Here is a 19289-nt window from a genome sequence, read left to right as displayed (position 1 = left end):
CCTCCCTTGTTCACATGATTGTATAGCTGTCAACAAAATGGTATCTCTTGTTATTGGTGCCAAATATAACATGAATGAGATTATTTACCAAAAAACAAAACAAAAACACAAACTGCACAGAACTGTTGGATCAGCTCTGACTCCGCTCTCTTTCCTACTGCTGATATGAGCATATAAGCAGGAAGTTGCATATTCCACACATCCGAACAGGAACCCGAAATACACTAGCCATTGTATGCAGAGCACAAGAGGAAACATTTGTAGTGATTTGTCATTAAATTACATGTACGTTTTATTCATACTAACCAGGCATAAAAAAGGAAGGGCCTCTGTTCCTTCCTTCTTTGTTGGTGGGCCCAGACAGTATGACAATTAAAAAAAAAAAAAAATCTAATTGTGACCTCATCCTGTGACCATGACTACCTACTTTTTGTTCATATCATCTAATATTGTGATTCAGTGCTTCTCTGTACATTGCAGCTTTATGCTCAAACACTTTTCCCCGCCCACTCTTCCTCTTGGTCAGTTTCCTTCGTGCTCCGAGTGAGCGATAGGTAGATGACTTAAATTGCCTCCTAAATGACACATAGAAACATACTCTCTGCATGAATTGTGATATAATTGAAATTGTGTTGAATAACCCTTCATGTGGGGTTGGAGCTGAATGCATGCACCATTATGTACATGATGGGCCCTGGAAACCCTGGAGGACAAAAGACATAATAAGAGCAAGACAGTTCATACCCTTTACTTATATCCCGTTAGTATATCCTCTTTCTTTACAAAGTGTTTCGCTGCTAATCCCCCGGTTCATCAATGGGTAATTACCATGTAACACAGGAAAATCCCAAGCCTGCAGGGCCCTTTTTGATTATCTATAATTTCTGCATACCTGACATGTCCTTGTCCTCTGTGCATCCAAGGGGAGACTGTGAATTATGTTGGTGCTGCCTCCTGCCTCACTGCCCTGTCATTCAGGTAATAGCTATTTTTTCACTCTGTTTTGCTCGGGTTGTCAGCTTTTGTCATAAGGTGTCATCTGCCGGCATCTTATTGGTGGGAGATTTATCTATGATCTTCTTTTCTGTGTACAGCTTTGAGGCGCCAAATCTTCCATGACATTATTAAGGCTATACATAAATGGATCAGGTGACAGTGAAGACGTGAATGTTGTTGTGGTGCATTAGGGCATTTGTTGTCTGCTTCCTGGAAAATATTTCACATAAAAGAAGAAACAGATTGTATGATTGTATGTGTTAAGTCCAGTGTTGTTTGGGCTGTTCATGCTGTTCTGTGTGGCCTACTGCTTTTCTTTTTTAAAACCAAAAACATAACATTTTTGTATTTGAGATGAGCCTTTTTTAACTTCTGAAAGGCAGGACTTTTCTTTGTGTCTTTAGTAGCACCATGGGCCCTACTTGTGTTGCTTTGTAGTGCTTGTTGTTAAAACTGGAGTGTTATATGTCCATGAAAGTGTGGGTGTGTTGGGGGCCAAATGTCCAAAAGTGAAAATAAAACACACTACCTTCAGTTTTTAAGGTGTTGGCTATAGATTGTGCTGCAATTATCTACTGACATTGATGCACATTTTATTCAATTGAGAATCCGATTAACTATTTTCTAGACAATCCACTGAACCTTTCTTATCTCTTTAGACCTATAGCCATCTTAGGTTATAAAGAGCTTGTCTATTTTTGTCATTGCTTAGATTAAAAACCCACCAGACATAATTACGCACATAAAATTAGCATTTAATCTCAACACTTTACAACTTTTTTTGGTCGTTTACATTCACCCTTATCTTTTCTTGGTGGCTTGATGTGGCTATAACGGAGTCAATGGAGACGTTTATGAAGAAAGAACAAAGCCCCTCATGGCGCTATGGTCGTGTGGCTGCGCGGCATTTGTTGTTTATTTATCCAAAGGGGCGTGGGACAGCTGTAATCTCACCGCTCTGTGTACAGTAGTTTCTTCTTTTTATATACTTCATTATCATATCCAGAAGTGCGCTGCGCAGGGGTTAACTCCCTCCGTGGTGCGCAGCGGAGCGCCGGGGGAGCGCACAGTGGACTTCTTGTGTCGAGCTCAGCCGCTCACACCCGCAGAGGCGATGCCCTTTTGTGGTGGGGTCTCTTGTCATACACAGTACAGGCGGCATTCACGGTCTGGACACGGCGAAACAAAGGGCACAAGTGTGTTTTTAAATGAGTCAAATTTTGCAGCTGCCTCCGGGATTTGGCTGTGGGTGTTTCAGCGCAGAAAAATAACGCACAAGAAGTTGGAGAACAAGTTATTAGTCACTCCGCAGAGGACGAACACGGCGCGTAAAGGAGTTTTGTTTTGTGCATAGCAGTGAGGACCCGATGCTGTCATCCACTCCTCGTGTCTCAGCTTTGGTCATTCAACTTGAAACTTTTGGAGACCATTTCTGACTTTACACAACAGGAGCGCGCGCTTTAACGCTCTCAGTATGTAGAGCGTCTGTGGGTTAGTTTACAACAACTGTCAAAGGTTTAAGAAGTGAATAAGAGAGACTTTCTTTGCCAAATGGTGCCCATGGATAAATTTGTAGACATGGAGGAAAAACTTTGGATACTGGAAGACCTGAACATGATGTACATACGTCAGATTGCACTAAGTTTACAGGTAAACTCACTGTGACATTAACATGAGATCTCATGTCTCTATTCTAGTCAAGTGGTGAGATTAGATGGTGGATTCATTATTCATCTCAAGTCCTGATTTTGAATAGAGAAAGCTGGTTGTGGGTTCAGATATCTCATCCATGTCTGCTGTCAGTTTGTATGTTCCACTGAGACCAGGTTTCACACACACTCCACAGCTGCACAGATGACCTCATGTGTCCCTGTGGGAGTCTGTTTGTGTCTTATGTCTTCTGAAAGTGACACAGTCACTTAACTCATACAGCTGTTCCAGGTTTATATTTTGACTTTATTAATGCACTGTTGTTGGCAACTTTTGTGTCTGGCAGCAGTTCTGCTGACTTCTACAGCTATATGAAAGTAATTTGAATGCTGTTTAGGGCTTTTTGGCATAGGCTGCACTCTCACTAGTCGTATCACGAGTTGACAATGACCGATTGAGTTAATGTGTTTTCTAGCTTTCACCACTTTGAAGGAGAGTTGATGCCTTGTCTGAAAATTGAGTTATTTTGGAATGTGCACAGATAACATCTTTGTGAATCTGATTGTCCTGGTTGATCTCACTTCTACTTTTAGCTCTATAATTCAATATCCCCAGTAAGCATAGGCAACAACAAGATGAGATGTCTTGTGGGAAAAGATCATTCCTTAAAAGAAAGTTCAGAGGTGAGGATTGGCCTTGCTGTGCCTAAATATGTGAGACCCATGGGGAGATGTGCTTGTCTTCAATTTCATGAGTATTTCTCTGGTAAACAGTCTTGGATGGTATTCCCTCCCTCATCTGCAGTCCTCTCTGCCTGGGTGGGTTTAACAGGGATTCTTTGTATGTCTCTGAGTATTCGGCCCACTGTGCTGTAACAGTAATTCCAAGTCTCTATGAAAAATGCTCTTTGCTTGGGGCTTCTTTCATAAACCTACTGTCTGGTGAACTCCTTTTGTCTGTTTCTCATTGCTGCACATCTGTTTGTTGGCCCCTCCCAGCCAGACACACTCCCCCAATACATTTTGTTATTATTTAGTAACACTGATGATAAAATTGGACTCATGCATGTTGGGTGCACATTCCTTAGGCGAGTATAATGCTGTGTCAGGAGGAGTGAGAGAGCAGGCATTGTATTTTCACCAGTCTCAGTAGGAAGTAACATTTGTGCTGTTCGGGTTTTAACAGGTTGGTTATTACGGGGAGTGACTACATTCTTCACACCACAGCACTTCTGTCTTCTATGAACTAATTTAGCATGGTCAGTGTGAAATGTGGGACCCACTAAGTACACATGAGAGAAGGGAAACAGGAAGTAGTCGTGGGTGATGGTCATTTCCCACCGGGAAAGACTAAGTGATGTCACTGAACCCACTACCACTCATAAACATAGCATTTCCTGTTGCACAACTAAAGTTAATTCCTGTCCCATGGCTCTTGTGTAGGGCATAGTCTTATTTTATGTCCCTTTGATCCCCCTGTCCCTTTATGAACATTTGGATAAAAGTCATAAATACACTCTGGCCAACATTATCAAATCAAATATTGGACATCACTCATTACAGTGTATTCTCTGTTTAGGTTCACCTTTCTTAGTCAGATTGAACCTTTTTCTAGTTTAACACAGTGAACTGCACTGAGATGTCCCTATATCACACCCCACCCCCTCATTTAAATGATCAACATTACATTATAAATCTGGTGTTTTGCACTAGAACCATGGAGAGCTATTTTTATTCATATTGTGATTTCTTCTCCCCAAATGTAGTAGCGTCAAGGCCGGTAAGCCTGACAAGCTCTGATCAGGGGGTCAGGTGGAGATCCCCTGGACACTGTGACCTCTCACACGCTCCCAGGCCCTAAACTTAGCCAGGGCCATGCCTGGGATGGTTGGGCACATTCTCAACACTGCAGGACTGAAAAGTTCACAGGCAAGAACTCATACAGCTTTACTTCATAGCACATTCATTTAGTGGTTAATGGTTAATATGTCCGTTATATAAGATATATAAGATTTACATTTTACATCAAAGATATTGGTTGTGGCAGCATTGATTTGTTTAGCCAACAGGAGGTAATAAGAAACATGTAAACACTGGCAAATAAGAAAAAGTGTATTATTTAAAGAAGACATATATGCTATTTAGGTATTTAGGTATTTAGGTAGATGATAATAATAATGTGCATTTCCAGATACTTAAAGTCACATCTGATTCATACTAGGTGGGTGTTGTGTCTTGCCACTGCTGCACCTGATAATCCCAGTGGTCGGCCATCCTACTGCTAACCAGGCACAACCCTGTTTAGCTTCTGAAATCACACAAGACTGGACATTTATAAGGAAGTATGCCACAAAAAACATTAATCAAAAGTGCAGTAGGTAGAGATGGATTAATCTCTCTAATGCAAACATGCAAAAGTCAATTGAAATACATCTCTGGGTAGATTTATGATGAGGGAACTCCATGAAGACACTCTTAAAAGATCATACAAGTTTATTTTACACATTATGTCTTTTACAAAATGTACATGTGTGGGTTTATTCAGAGGATGCTGTCAGCTAATGAAATGTTATGCTGTTTCAGCTGTGAGACAGCTCAGTTACAGCAGATCTATGCTCAGTGTAGAAGGTGTGCTGAAGCTCACTGCACATGTTGTTTTGATACAAAAGAAACATTCATATCAGAAACATTCCTGTTCAGGGGTGCTCTGGATGGTAGGCTGCTCCTCGCTGCGGTGTGAGTCTGAGTGTGTGCTTTGAGTGTGAGAGTAAATATTTGATCAGGTCCACTGCTGTACTGTAAGATCAGGAATTACTTAGAGTTTAAGTTGTACGCTTGGAGATTTTTGGTTATACAAGGAAGATGTCTTGCATTTTTGTGGCATATTGCATTATAATACAATCATGTAACAAGTGTACATTATTTTAGCTCAATTAAAGAAGGCATATTGTGCTTATGTCTGCTATATTGTTTTAATCTATGACACTCGTGGATCATTATGACATAATTTCCACATTTTTAATTTGCAATATTCATCTAAAACAAGTTAATAAAAGAAAAAAGTCAATTTACTTTCACATAAGGAAACTGGTGCCCAATGGGAGTAGACATCGCCATAAAAGTGATCACAACAAAAAGCGGTGAAATTGTTTGTACCTCTGATGGATGCAGATCATGCTAGTAACCAGCTTTTTTTTTTATCCATTTGCCGCTGCTGAATCCTATATGTATCACTGAAATATAATATACTTTGAAGTACAGAGCAGTGGGCATATGCTGTGACAGTGAAAATGGTAATATGGCATCTTGAAAATAAGCGATTAAAGATTACTGAAACATGCACGAATCACTCCAGATACAACCTCGAGAAGGTAAATAACATGGGGAAACAACTATAACATGGTTAAAAAATCTGAAAAGTTGATTTTTCATAATATGTCAGCTTTGAGGCACACTAACGTAACAATGCAACAAAACATTTAAACGGCCCATATTGCACTATTTTCTGATCTATGTTATAATGTTGTTTCCTCATCAAAAACATACCTGAAGTTGTTTTGTTTCATTTACACGTTTAACATACAAACCTTGCAAGATGAAACTGAAAACTCTGTTCCAGCTTGTGCTTTACTAGAATAATTTGGATAATTTCAGCCCTAGAGTTGCCAATCTCTACTGAACAAAATATGTATGATGAGGTAACAACATTCTAACATAGCTAACCCTGCATAAATTCCTCTCAAATCCTTGTGGAGCTGCAGTGACCAACACCAAGGCCATTAGTGTCAATTGTGTGCAAATTTGGGAAAAATTACTTATAGCTGGTCGCAGTATTTTATATTTGTGGTATTGTGTGTTGCAAAACAGAAGCTGGAATTTGTTCATTTTTTTTCTAGACCTAGATGCCGACGCCAACACCTACAGTAGAAAGAGGGCTTTGTTCCCACCTCTGCTCATTGGCACCACACATTTCGTTTCCCATATCCAAGCATCTCTCCCAGGCCCAATACTGCTGAGTACTGACTTCAAGCCACTTGGTTTCACAGTGACTGCTCCCTGGATTTGACCAGTGTTGTACCCCCTGTATGTCCAAGTCTCCACCCAGATTAAGCCAGTGTAACAGTTACGAGCAGCGCCACTGAGCTGAATGGGCTCACTGTCTGAACAGGAACAAGTTGGATGCTGTGGCTTGAGCCAGTTTCCTTTTAAAAACAGTTTTTCTGAGCCAGGAGCAGGGCCAAAATACCTGACAGGGCAGAGGGCTGATGTTGTTGGCACATTTGAACTTGCCACCACACCTTAGCAACCTGTGTCTCCAATGTATTCACCTTAATCATATTGTACATAATCTTATTTTATCATACCTTAACATTCTAGCCTGATTTTGGATATTTTTTGATGATGGGATGAAAAGGAGCTACTGATTATTATTAATGATTTGTTGCCTTTTGAGCTGAAGAATTGAGCACATTATCTGAACCTTGGCTTTTACCCTCTTGTAACAAAACAAATTCCAAAGTATTTTTGATACTGGTCTAACCTCTGTTTTACACAATATTCATGCATGTCTGCAGCATGCGAGAGTGTGTAATTATATTACTAAATACAGCAAGATCCTTTACCACTGTTTAGCGTGACAAGTGCAAAAATGTGTTGGAGAGAGATGAGGATATGGGCTAATTTTGTTTCTTGGTTCAAAAAGAAGACAGCCCTTCATTGTCACTTGGTGTAAGCTATAAAATAAATAAGTAACTCAGAGCTAATACAACTGTGCAGACCTTTTTCTTGCTACTTTATTTTGTTTCTTACCTGGTGTCTGTCTCTTGCTCTTAGATTTGTCTGCAAAAAACTTCACATGTGACATGCATACAACTGTGAAAGGCCAGGACTACTTCTTGTCACATACTGGACTCCATGCTCGTTGATGTTTTCTGCAACCTCTGTGATGGATTTCTGGCTTGTTATAGTTTATGTTTGTGTTATTGAGGAAAGCCTGCGGGCAGAGGGTCCCAGGGGAATTCCAGGTTTGGGGCCGGCAGAAGGAACAGGAGCCAGAGGCTGAGGGAGATAGGGGCCAGCAGTGCGCAAAAGAGGCTGTTGTTTCTACTTGAGGTGCTGAGAGGCATGACGAAGCAGTTTAGACCCCCAAACAACCCCCTCACACAAAAACTGCCTGTCTTTTTATTGGGTGAGATCAGTGGAACAACCCTCCAGATGGCTGATGTCATCCGGAGGTCAAAAGCTCACTCAATATGACCAAAAGTTGTTTAGATTTATTTGTATGAATATGGTTCAGTGTAGTAAGCAGAATGTTTTATATCGTCAACTTATTACTCATCAGTGGCAGAATAAAGGTGAATTATTAGTTGAAGTAAATTTCTCACAATATTTGTGAGTTCATAAACTCACAATATTTGTGAGTTCATAAATTTTTCCATGACCGATGCAATACAGAGTGCTTAGAATACAGAGAAACTGATGACCGATAAGCTCTGACGATATGTTTGGACCGATTTAGATTATTTTCCTCAAAATCTGTAAATTTAAATTTACTACAAACTCCCCCATAGCTCTTTTTTGCCTCACACAGTTGGAGATTTAAGGCCGATAGCCAATACACTAAAAAGTCAAAATATTCCAACCGGTTATCTGTAGAATGTGTCTTAGGAAGGATCTGCTGTAAGGATAATCAGATCAGATCAATTACAGAGCAGCGTTGAGGTTTGTGCAAAAACCAAAGGCAAAGCACCAAAATGAACCAAAACAAACATGGCAATGTTGACAAATGTATTTAGCATCAGTACGGACTATTTTGTTTGTGAAAAATGTGCAGATGTTGTCCTGCTTTGTGCATTTGTGAACTGCTTTTCTCTCAACTGGATCTAACAAAAGTTTTATTTTTCAGCTTGTTCCGCTCTTGCAATGCTTTGACCAATCAGATTCAAATAATCATCATGACATTCCGTGTTTGTCCAATCGCTTTCAGTGAGCGCCATCCCAGATTGTGAATGTGTAGAACTCAATTCAAGTGCTACACATCAATCTAGAGTGAGCCAGGTTAGTAAGGACCCCCGAAAATCATCAGGTTCAAAACATGTTTTGTCTTCCAGATTGTCAGTGATTGACTTTTTTTTACTTTACAGAACCAAATTAACAAGGATTCTGATAGGCAGTGATCTATGTCAGGCAGTGATCTCTGTCAAATCAGTGCTGCGGAAGTTACATTCTGATCAGAACTTCATGTTTTGAGATAAGATAAGATAAGATATTTCAGTTAAAGAACAGAAGGAAAATGGTACATGCAATAAAACAAGATAATAGATAAATTGTTTAAAATAATTAAAAAAATATACTTAAAAATAAACTAAAAATAGACTCTAATATAACATCTTCGTAAAGTGGCTTAAGTATTGCACATAGGTATGGATGAATGACACATGTTCAGTGTTAACAGTGTTCATTGTACATTGTATTGTTTTGAAATGTTGTATTAGAAAAATGTAAAGGCCATAAGGCCACAGTTGGCCCCTTCATTACTTAGGCCAATTGGAACACTCTGACAATCCCTTTCAGGTTGATTAGCTCTCAGACCTGACAGGTGTCGATACAGTGTGTCACTGGGTGTTTCCAGTTTTAGTATTAGCAGAAGTCACAAAGGTTAATCCCTATTATCTTTGCTTGTGGAGAGTGTGAGACTGCAGTGTACGTATGTCTATAGACAGACAGGTTTACTATGACTAGACCTTAGTGGTTTAGAGACCCTCATTAACCTCAGTTCTTCGAAGCTCCTGACACAGTCATTGGTCATTGGGTCAGTGCCACATGGGTTATGCAACTTCTCATGCTGTCTCACAAATGGGCACTATTTTAGGAACTGATCTTGTACTCGCAGTTGGTAAGCACAGCTGTTGGGAAGTTATATTAATACTGAGTACAAATCAGTTATGAGTATGAATACTCAATATATAGACCATGGTGATGTGAAGGGTCCCCTGATCTTACCTTGTTATTTTAGACCCCTTCCCATCTCTTCACATCAGATTCTCTGATTCTTGTATTTAGCAGACACAGTTCAATCTTGTCTCACATGTTTATGCTCTTGGATATGTTTTTAAATATGTACTGAATGTTTTTCTACTTTGAACACATCACAAATCAATTGTATCACCTTTCATAAAAATGCCAATTCCAACCATAATTGAGGACCCCTAAGGTGTAACAGTGATGTAAGACTTAAGTAATGCTTGTTTTACCAGCTAGTGACAAAACCAAGACATGCTTTTTGAACAAGTCTCGTCATGTCGTCCAAGTTCACAAAGACATGAAAACATGTTACAGAACAAACTGGCAAATAGAATGTGCAATTCTTCACTGTGAATATTAGGAGACAGGAGATCTATCCAACTGCTGAAAATTAGAGATGCACTGATGCAGCTTTTTCAGTTCCGATATCGATTCTGATACTACAGCTTTAAGTATCTGCGATAACATATCATATCAACCGATACCATACTGAAAACAGCATTTATTTCCTTAAAACTAAATTAACATAAGACAGAACTTATCCAGATTTATTATGTAGCTCTTAAACTGTCCCTCAAGTAACCACAGAACAAATTAGTATAAATAAAATGTATTTGATTTATTTTATTTCTGGGCCAACTATCAATTTATTTGCCCAACCAGGATATCGGCTGAACCTATAGTTGAAAGCAGATATCCAATCCCCCAATTTTTTTCTGTATCAGCACTGATATCTGATACTGATCCGATGGTGTCAGATCAGTGTATCCCCACTTAAAATGATCAGTTTTTACACAAAGTGGTCTCATAACAGTGTATATAGTTTTGTCACAGTGCAAGAAAGAGAAACATGAGGGTAGAGTATGAAATCTGTACCTCTCTTTTTACTACAGCTAAGTGTGTGTCTGTGTGTCTTGAAGTGTCTCTTCAGTTGTTTTTATACAACATTGTTCCCATATTTTTGATTATAACTTGCTCCTGACCGCATTCCTCTGGCTCATGCTCTGGGATGGCTTGTGGTTGATGAAGGCTAATCTGATTAAGTGGATATTTACAGCTCTAAATCCTGAGGTATCAAGGCTCATCTTGTTTTCATTGCACATGTCTACACACCTCTGATTAGCAAAGAGGAAGACATGAATGAAACAATGTGGCTGTGCCCTTTTCCAGTAGTGTGAAGGTAGCAGTTGAAGCTGCTGTTTATATTGGAGCAGTGAGGTGGACCTTAGCCACTGCTGTTAGCTGAGGCTGCCCACAGAGTGACTCTCTCCTCCTCCATCTTCATCCTCCCACATGTCATCTGCTGCATCTCTGGACTCACTTCACAGATCACCCACAAAAACATAGCTTAACAACAGCCAAACTACAGCCAAATTAAGTGTTGCTTTTGTTGTTTTTGCATTTTTCTCATGTTAGACCAATCTTTTTCCTTACACTCTTCCATGTATATATTTAAGATCTCTTCCACAGTATGTTCATTGCGCAGAACTGAGCTTTCCTTTCCTCCTGTCCACAAATACTCTCATACATCACTGGCTGACATGGTGATGTGCTCTGATGCACAACAACTCAATATGCCAATAGGGAAAACCATGCACAAGTCAGGTTTACTTCTAAATGTGTGCATTAGATGTTTTAACAGTTAAACATATAGTTATGAACATTATATTAAGGTGAATAATTTCACTCATGTCTTTAATTAGGCTACAAATAATTTGCCACGTCCATTATAAAAAATGCTGTGTCATAGCAGTAGTAGTAAATAGTAGGGTACTTCTCCACAATAGGGGCGGTTTCATTCGACCTTTACTATGAATGTGCCTCTCCACTATGGCCCAGTCGACCTCTCTTTCTAAATAGCCCGATCCTTGGTGTTTTGAGAATAATTTGTGGGCATTTGCTCTCCCTCAAACATTTGCTTCACTTTTAAGCAGCACATGACTTCCTGGCAGTTGCTGGCGTACTGTTCCCGACCTTGGGATGCCCCCACAGGGAGCCTGCTTGTCGCTGGCTACTGCTGAGAACCGCTGTCCCAAATGACAGCGTTTGTTTCTCTGCTTTGCTCCTCGCGCAGTTACGCACAGATTAACGCACGCACACACTGCACACTGTGTGTGTCGCCTCCTCCGAAGCAGGACTGGTGCATCAGTCGGTCAGTTCTTATCCTTTGCTCGTGTGAGTATGTAGGAGCCTGGACTGCAGCCGCACAGCCACTCGACGACGCCGCTGGGATAATGAGGACAACGGGACACACGACTGCTACGACCCGCATTTGAGAGAGGCGTTTTGTTTTGACATAGAATAGTTAACTTTGGGGTTTACTAATCTTTAGCTACTTTGGGAGTTGTGTGGATTTTGCGATGTGGAACCTGCGGAAGGAAAATCTGAGTTAATATAGCGGCTCCGTGACACATCCACAGAGCCACGGTGTTGCGTAAACGTCCGGACTGCAGGACGCAGGAGTCTTCACGCATGGAAATAATGAGCTCGATTTGTCAAATGGTAAGCACACAGAGATATTCTTTGGCGTAATCGAAATGGTTGAGTCACGTGTTATCAGTGTTAAAGCATTTTAGTGAGTCTAGTGTAGCTCTTAACACGCGGTTCAGTTTAACAGCAACTTTATGTCCACAACGAGTTCACTGCTGTAACACAAATGTATGTTGTATTCAGACTCGTGGCGTGTTGCAGCATCAAATCGAGATGTGTATGACTGCAGTGTGATTGTTCAAGGGAAAATCTGTGCACTATATGGTCTGTTTTACAGTGTAACCCTTTTATGGCGTCTTATCTCATCTGCTTAGTAATTAGTGAATGAATAATTACTTTGGGGAGATTGAGAGAATGCAGATAGGCTTATATGACTTGGAGCTTCTACATGGACTAATTTGGCTGTGTCGGACAACACTGTGGATTGGCTACTGCTTAATAAAGAGTATAGCCGCATAATGGCACAGGGACGCTTGCATTGATTTCATAGATGAAGTGTATTTGACAACTTTTGACTTGATTAAGTCTATTTGGAGTGGTGAATTTAAATACTTACAGTGAAAAGAAAAAAAAATCTGCAAAATGCTTTTTCATCCCATGCTGCGTTGGTGAGCAATGAGATGGTCATAATTGTGTGTTTTAAATGATCTTAGTGACCAATATCCAAACAAATACTCATTGTAGTGCGTACTATGGCATTTGTGTGGACCTGTCCGCTCTAATGGCAGCTCACTGTGTCTTCCTGTGGTGGCTTCTACACAACCATCTCAGATCATCATAACTGAAAAGGTCACTTTGTCTTGGTTGAGGCCTTATGGTGTAACATAGACAATGGGTACACTGTAGGCTATGAATTACGCATCTTGCAGTCCTACAATCTGCTTAGTTTCTATGGCAGAGGCTTTTTTAAAAACAAAATCTACTTCCTGTGTGTCTTACTAAGCCACAAAATGCTCTGGACCTTGTCTTTCAATCAATAACCACTTACAGCAGAGTCTTCTAAGCCTGTGCTCTTTATACAACTAGCTTTCTGCATCCACCTTGTGGCCCTCTATCTCCTAGTGCTGCAGTTTCATTCACCTTCTCTAGTCACCCGCACAGTCACCTGCAGGTCATTGTGTTTTCTATGCTGATCATTTCCAGTCTTTTCCCAGAAGGCTTGTGTTGGGCACTGAAAGGTAAAGGACTTCTATTGGGAATAGGACACAAGCCATTATCCACGCTGTGCGAGGTGTGACAGCAGCTGCAAAGGGGACAAGTGCCCCTGGGTTTGTGTGTGCGTGCTCACCAGCACAAGCTGGACATGGTGTGAAAAATAAGCTATTTGAAAGTTTACTAATGCTGGCCCACAATATTATTATTATTATTTTATTTTATTTTTTTGCATGGAAAGGCAAATGTAAGTAGTATCCTATATACAAAGCCCATTATTGACAATTGAAAACTACCACTTACATGAATTTTTTAATCCAATAGGTTATTTTGACTGAAAAAAACACACATCACCACTAACTCCACTGAATTACAGTGTAAAGAGTAATAAAGGACAAATGATGCATGGAAGGAATGCACTCTATCTTTTACAGAAGACACTGCTGCATTTACATTTTCTTTTGTATCAGAAATGAACCCATTGGCAATGAAATGGAAATGTAATGCAGAGGTTTGAGTTTGTCATAGCCAGTGTACGATGCTGAGTGGATGAAGATATTGTTGAGAAGACGTGAGGTAAACAGGTGGTGTGAATATGGTGATGAACTGATGATGCAGAAGAGGAAAAAGGTGTGAAAAGGATTGAGCTCACAGAGTGGTAATAAGAGACAATTGGCTTCTAGTCAATGCCACTTCAAATGGTCATGTTTATCTGAGCCTGTAGTGCGATGCTTTTTGAGTATAATCTGTTCCCTGCTTATACATTTATTTGCCATGATGCGTGTGCTATTACTGAGGAACTTACAACGACAACTATGAAATGTGCGCACTATACACAACACATAGTCTGACAATGACATCCAAACACTTGTTACATTTCAGCCAGTCAGCTTCATTTATGCAAACTGACCATTGTAACACTTCTTTCTGAACATTGCGGGTTAGTTTCTTCGTCATAGTAGTGAATGTAGTGACTATCTTGAGGTGGCTTCTGTTGACCTTGTAACAAGCAAACAACTGTATGTTTCTTTTGGGGTTTGGGGCTCCTGCTACATCTATTTCCGTTGCAGCATCTCTGGTGGCTGACCCTGTCATGTAGTATGTTCCTCTCTGACAGGTTGTGTAAAAGCACCAAACCCCTCTGGACCCTGGTTTCTGGTAGAACAGTTGAGGTCTAATGTAATGAAAAATCCATCTCTGCTGGATGTGTCGTGCTTGCATTGCCTGCAATAATCATATGAAATTGACAACAATATCATAGCTTCAACCATTTATTTACTGTGCTGTAGTGGTCACATGCCAGGTGGTTTTGAGGAGACAGAAGCTCAGGCATTTGGTGAAATGAGTGGAACAGATTTTACTACTGCTGTCTGCTGTAGGGGTTTGACATACACTGTCTTAAGTGTTTATATGTAGCTTCAACGCTCTGCAGCCTCCATAAATAAACTACACACTTACCACGGTGACCCTTGTTCCACTTTTATCTAACTGGAAAATCTTGACCAGCATGGCTCATAATGCTGGACATGTTATAAACAGATGGTATGGGTGTTATGAGTGTTTTATATATATATATATATATATATATATATATATATATATATATATATATATATATATATATATATATATATATATATATATATATATATATATATATATATGTTAAATGTATTTGATACCAATGACATGAATTGAGTTATTAATTAACTAATGACTCATTCTGTATTCATTTTTAGATTAGATCTTGTATTTATGTATTTTTTGCTGTTGACATACTGAAGTGCCTTGTGCCATTTTGTTATTATTCTCAAGAGGAAGGATTGAGGGTCATTTCATTGACATGCAGCTTTACTTATGTTCTACTCTTGAATCCTCATGAATATTATAATGAATCTGATTCACTTCAGGTTGTCCTGCAGTAATTATTCTTAAACCCACTTTTAGATTATTACAGTTTAAGTGAGCCTTATTTTCAAATGGACTGTAGCTATTAAGACTGTAGTACTTTCGTTGTTTTAAGTGATTAATCGGTAGTTGGTGTCTTAGTCAACCAAATTTGTATTGGTGAATAAAAAAATAAAGATGAAAGCAAAACGTTAAAGATCAGAATCAGAATCAGAATCAGAAGACTTTTATTGCCATAGTCTGTGAACACAGTTCACAAACTAGGAACTTGATTCGGTGAAAAAGTGCAACATAAACACACTGAATAAATACAAATAAAAATAAGGGCATGCACAAAGTTAAAAAGATATGCTTTAAAAAAAAAAAAAAAAATCAAATGAAATCAAATGAAATACTTAAATACTTTTCTCCCTTTAAATACTTAAAGGGAGAAAAGTTATATTTAGATTTTAAGAATCAATATGGGACAACAGCAGCAACTGCAAGGTATGTTGCGAGCTACTTGAAGATTTAGGAGTGAATCTTGCATTTTTTCATATAAATACATGATTCAGTTCTTGTACACACTGTAAATAGTGTTTTTGCATGTACTCCTGTATGTGTGTGTTCTCTTGTGAGTGCAGTTTTGGTCAAATCATAGACATATTTAATAGTTTTAAGAGCTTTTGCCACACTCCAATTTAGGCAACTAATCGATTGACAGGGCATGTCTTTAGTCGACAGCAGCTCTAGGGTCCATTATGTTTGAGAGTAGGTAGATAGGAAAGTTTAAAGCCATACTTTGGAACTAGGCAAAGCAATAAAAATCTCCATACAGACCCTTCACCCAAAGGGTGCATTGTGCACCTTTGAAAACATGCAAACATCTTGACTGGCAGGTTTATGTAATATTATGCACAGGAAGAGGCTGTGATAGGGTACACTAATTAGGCCCACTTTCCTCCAGCCCAATAAAGGAAACTACTGTGGCATTTATTAAAACAGTGTATTTATTCAACTCTCTACTGCTCAAATCTAATCATAGTACAGAAAGAAAACAAAAAGTTCCCCACTAGTACAAAGAAAAGGTACCCACAATAAATATGTTCCAACATATGTTGAATGATAAGTCGATATAGTATAGTAGTATAGTATAGTGACAGGCCTAACAGTGAATTTCTTACTTATTGGGATCTGATGGAGATTTAAAGACTTTAGTAGAGCGCTGCATTGTTGCCTGTCATGAAATAGTTGCTACACTGTAGATTATCATTCCTTGTTTACTTAAGGCAGCTGTCAGACCGATAGCTGTCAATCAGAAGAGGCGCAACCTTTTTTTTTTTTTTTTTTTTTAGAACTAAAATATGTTTATAATGGAGCCAAAAATATATCTGAAATATGCCTAGGCCACATGAAGAGCTTTGAAGAAGTATTTTACTGAGCCTTTTCTTTCCTATAGTCTCACTGGAAATGCCGCAGCTTTACAGTCTATGGCCTTGTTAAGTCAAGTGAGTCAGTTGCAGACTGTGCACAACACTGGGCCAATATCCTTCAGCCAGCATAGCTGCTTGTAGTAAATCAGCTGCAGTTTCTACTTCCAATAGAAAAAGATATCATAATGCCAAGTAGTGTTCTGTAGTACAGAAATATAGATAGTTTGTACACTATTGTACTTCGACTCTGCCATGCCATGATGTTTAGGCTTTGTTTTAGTAATAAAATAGCCTGCAGCTCCAGTATGTATAGGACTTTCCTCATTGGACAACAATAATTTATGAGTGTGGGTCTGCTTACTGCATGCAGCTTCTCATACGACTTTGCTCTGTGGTCTTTTAGTTATGGACCTCACACATAGAAACAGTCAGACACACAGGTGTGTTCTTGTTTGAGCTCTCACTGTGTTCTGATATGATAATGTAGAGAAGAGCTGCTGCATACCGCAGAGTCTGCACAGCCTCCTGTTTTATTCTGGGTCTATAAATCGTATGGTGATCACTACTTGGCACAATCTACACCTCCTATGCTATTGGCTCGCAACTCAATTTATTTTCTAGCTCAACACTACATGTGGCTTCTTTCAGCACATAAATAACTGTGAAATTGTGCACATTTACTAATATGATTTTGGCAATTTTATTACTAAACATAGTATTATATTAATTCATTTTCTTCATTTTCTTCAAACTTGATGCCAGCTTCATTGGAACACACTGCCTTTGTATAACAACAGCTGGCTGCAAAGTCATTTGGACCATTTGGAAGTGCACTGCACACATACACTTTCAGATATAGATCAAGAATATTCCAAAGGATTTGGGAACGGTTCAATTCAGCATTATGAGACTTGTTGAAATGAGTAACTACTTTATCTCTATAAAGTAATATTTTTGCACATGATGGTGAAAACTCCACCTGCTTAATAGTTATTGTTCTCTCTTCAGTTTTATTTGAGCATAACCATTCGTGCTCTAGCCTCCAGACACAACTGTGAGAGCTAAGATTGGTAGGGACCCTGTCTGGTGAATTGGAGCATTGTTGTAGAGTTACTGGGTCTGACAAGTGTTTCTGAAGGGAGTTATTTGTTGGTTTGTTGTTTTCCCTGCTCCCAACATGTTCTGTACATGTGTGTGCTCAGAATTGGGTATTTAAAAGTATTGTCTCTGCAATTCTTTTTGATTGAATTATACATTTGCATAACTCACTGCAAAACAAACATATTAACATTATCTTAACATATACAAGTAAGCAGTGCAGACATAACATAACCTAATCAAATTTTTGTATTACACACGTAGGTCTCAAATGGTGACGTGCCAGACACTGGAAAATTGATACATTGAGCATTTGATAGACTTTAAATTGTCTTTGTGTGTGTATGTGTGTGTGTGTTTATGGATGAAATAGTGCTGAACCAGTGACAAGTAGTGCACTTGTCCAGGTTGTGATAATGTTATGCCTGATCTTAGTCACTGTGTTCTTCATGTTGGTATTATAAAGGTATAGTGGGGAGATCAACAAACATTTAATTCTCCTTTTCCGTTTTTTCTGTAGTTGAACTCAGAGGGAAAGTAGAGGAAGAGGGTGGAGAGGAAGGCGAGGCACATAGTTGCGGCCGCCTAATTGAAAGGCAACAGTTTGGTCAGAGAAGTCCCAGTGTAATGTATGGGAGTGACTAAAACGCTTGCTGTGTGTGAATGTGTTTAAAACCATGACCTTTTGTGACAGTGTTAGTGCATGTGCCTTAAGTCATTATGGCTGATCATGTGATGACATTGTCAAGGGTGTGTTCAAGTGGGGGGTTGTTTTTGCAGACTCACTCTTCTACTGTTACTAAAACATTTCCATCTCTTTGTTTTATTGTAGCACATTTATCTTTTTTGTGCAAAGCAACAAACTTTTAAAAACAACATTCCTCAAATGAATCCAAATCCAAATCTGCTGGATATTTCTACTGATCAATAATGTGTTTTGTTCACCTTTAATGTATACTCCTATCTCCCCTTATGTAAACAAATTGCGTTGTACAGTTGTGGTAATATGTGTAATTAAGTTAGCGCCTGAGGGCAAAACAAAGCCACGACTGGCCGTCTGTTCTGGTAAAGTAAGGTTAAAGGTTAGGGGTTAGCGTTCTAAACAGGAAAGCTAATCACGCAGAACAACACATCGTAAACAAACCATTAGACGCCATCTGGGTTGGCGTCAAGTCTCCGACCAGTGTTTGAGTATTTCCAATGTGTGTGAGGAGGTGTCTCTATCATCACAGCCACTACAGGGGCGATGAAGACAGGCTGTGGGGACGAGACAGAAGACATGGGAAGTAGCCATCTGCTGTCACTTGGGTGCCTAGTGAAAGCTTACAGGGGTGTTAGACAAATTGAATTAGATCTGATACAGTATACAGACTTAATGGTTACCTCAAGAAATGACATTAGTTCTTAGCATTCTGTATTAATTAACTGCAGCCTTTGAGATGTAGATTTGATTGTGATATATTATGCAAGCCCAGAATAGCCTACGTATGCATAATATATTTTTTATATTCGGTATTTATGGCTGGCCACAATCAGATAATTTGTGGTGCGTGTTCCACAT

The 19289-nt window shown here is 39.3% G+C and overlaps 1 protein-coding gene across 6 annotated transcripts in view; it reads left to right on the top strand.

Annotated features, from left to right (window-relative positions):
- Positions 1 to 19289, top strand: part of rtkna (rhotekin a) — a 40668-nt gene that overhangs the window by 12925 nt on the left and 8454 nt on the right. The window contains exon 1 of one of the 6 annotated variants that reach the window (XM_033972886.2): positions 2064 to 2646. The exons of 3 other annotated variants lie outside the window; for them this stretch is intronic. In XM_033972886.2, the coding sequence (XP_033828777.1) occupies positions 2548 to 2646 (99 nt within the window). In that variant the 5' untranslated portion in view covers positions 2064 to 2547. Of the gene's footprint in view, positions 1 to 2063; positions 2647 to 11636; positions 12171 to 19289 lie in introns of those variants that run through there. 2 more of the 6 variants (XM_055224482.1, XM_033972887.2) reach the window with 2 other exon arrangements.

This window comes from Periophthalmus magnuspinnatus, chromosome 9, assembly GCF_009829125.3.
Source record: "Periophthalmus magnuspinnatus isolate fPerMag1 chromosome 9, fPerMag1.2.pri, whole genome shotgun sequence".
NCBI classification, from domain to species: Eukaryota; Metazoa; Chordata; class Actinopteri; order Gobiiformes; family Gobiidae; genus Periophthalmus; species Periophthalmus magnuspinnatus.
Note: the sequence above shows the minus strand (reverse complement) of the source record. Positions and strands in the feature narration are given on the sequence as shown.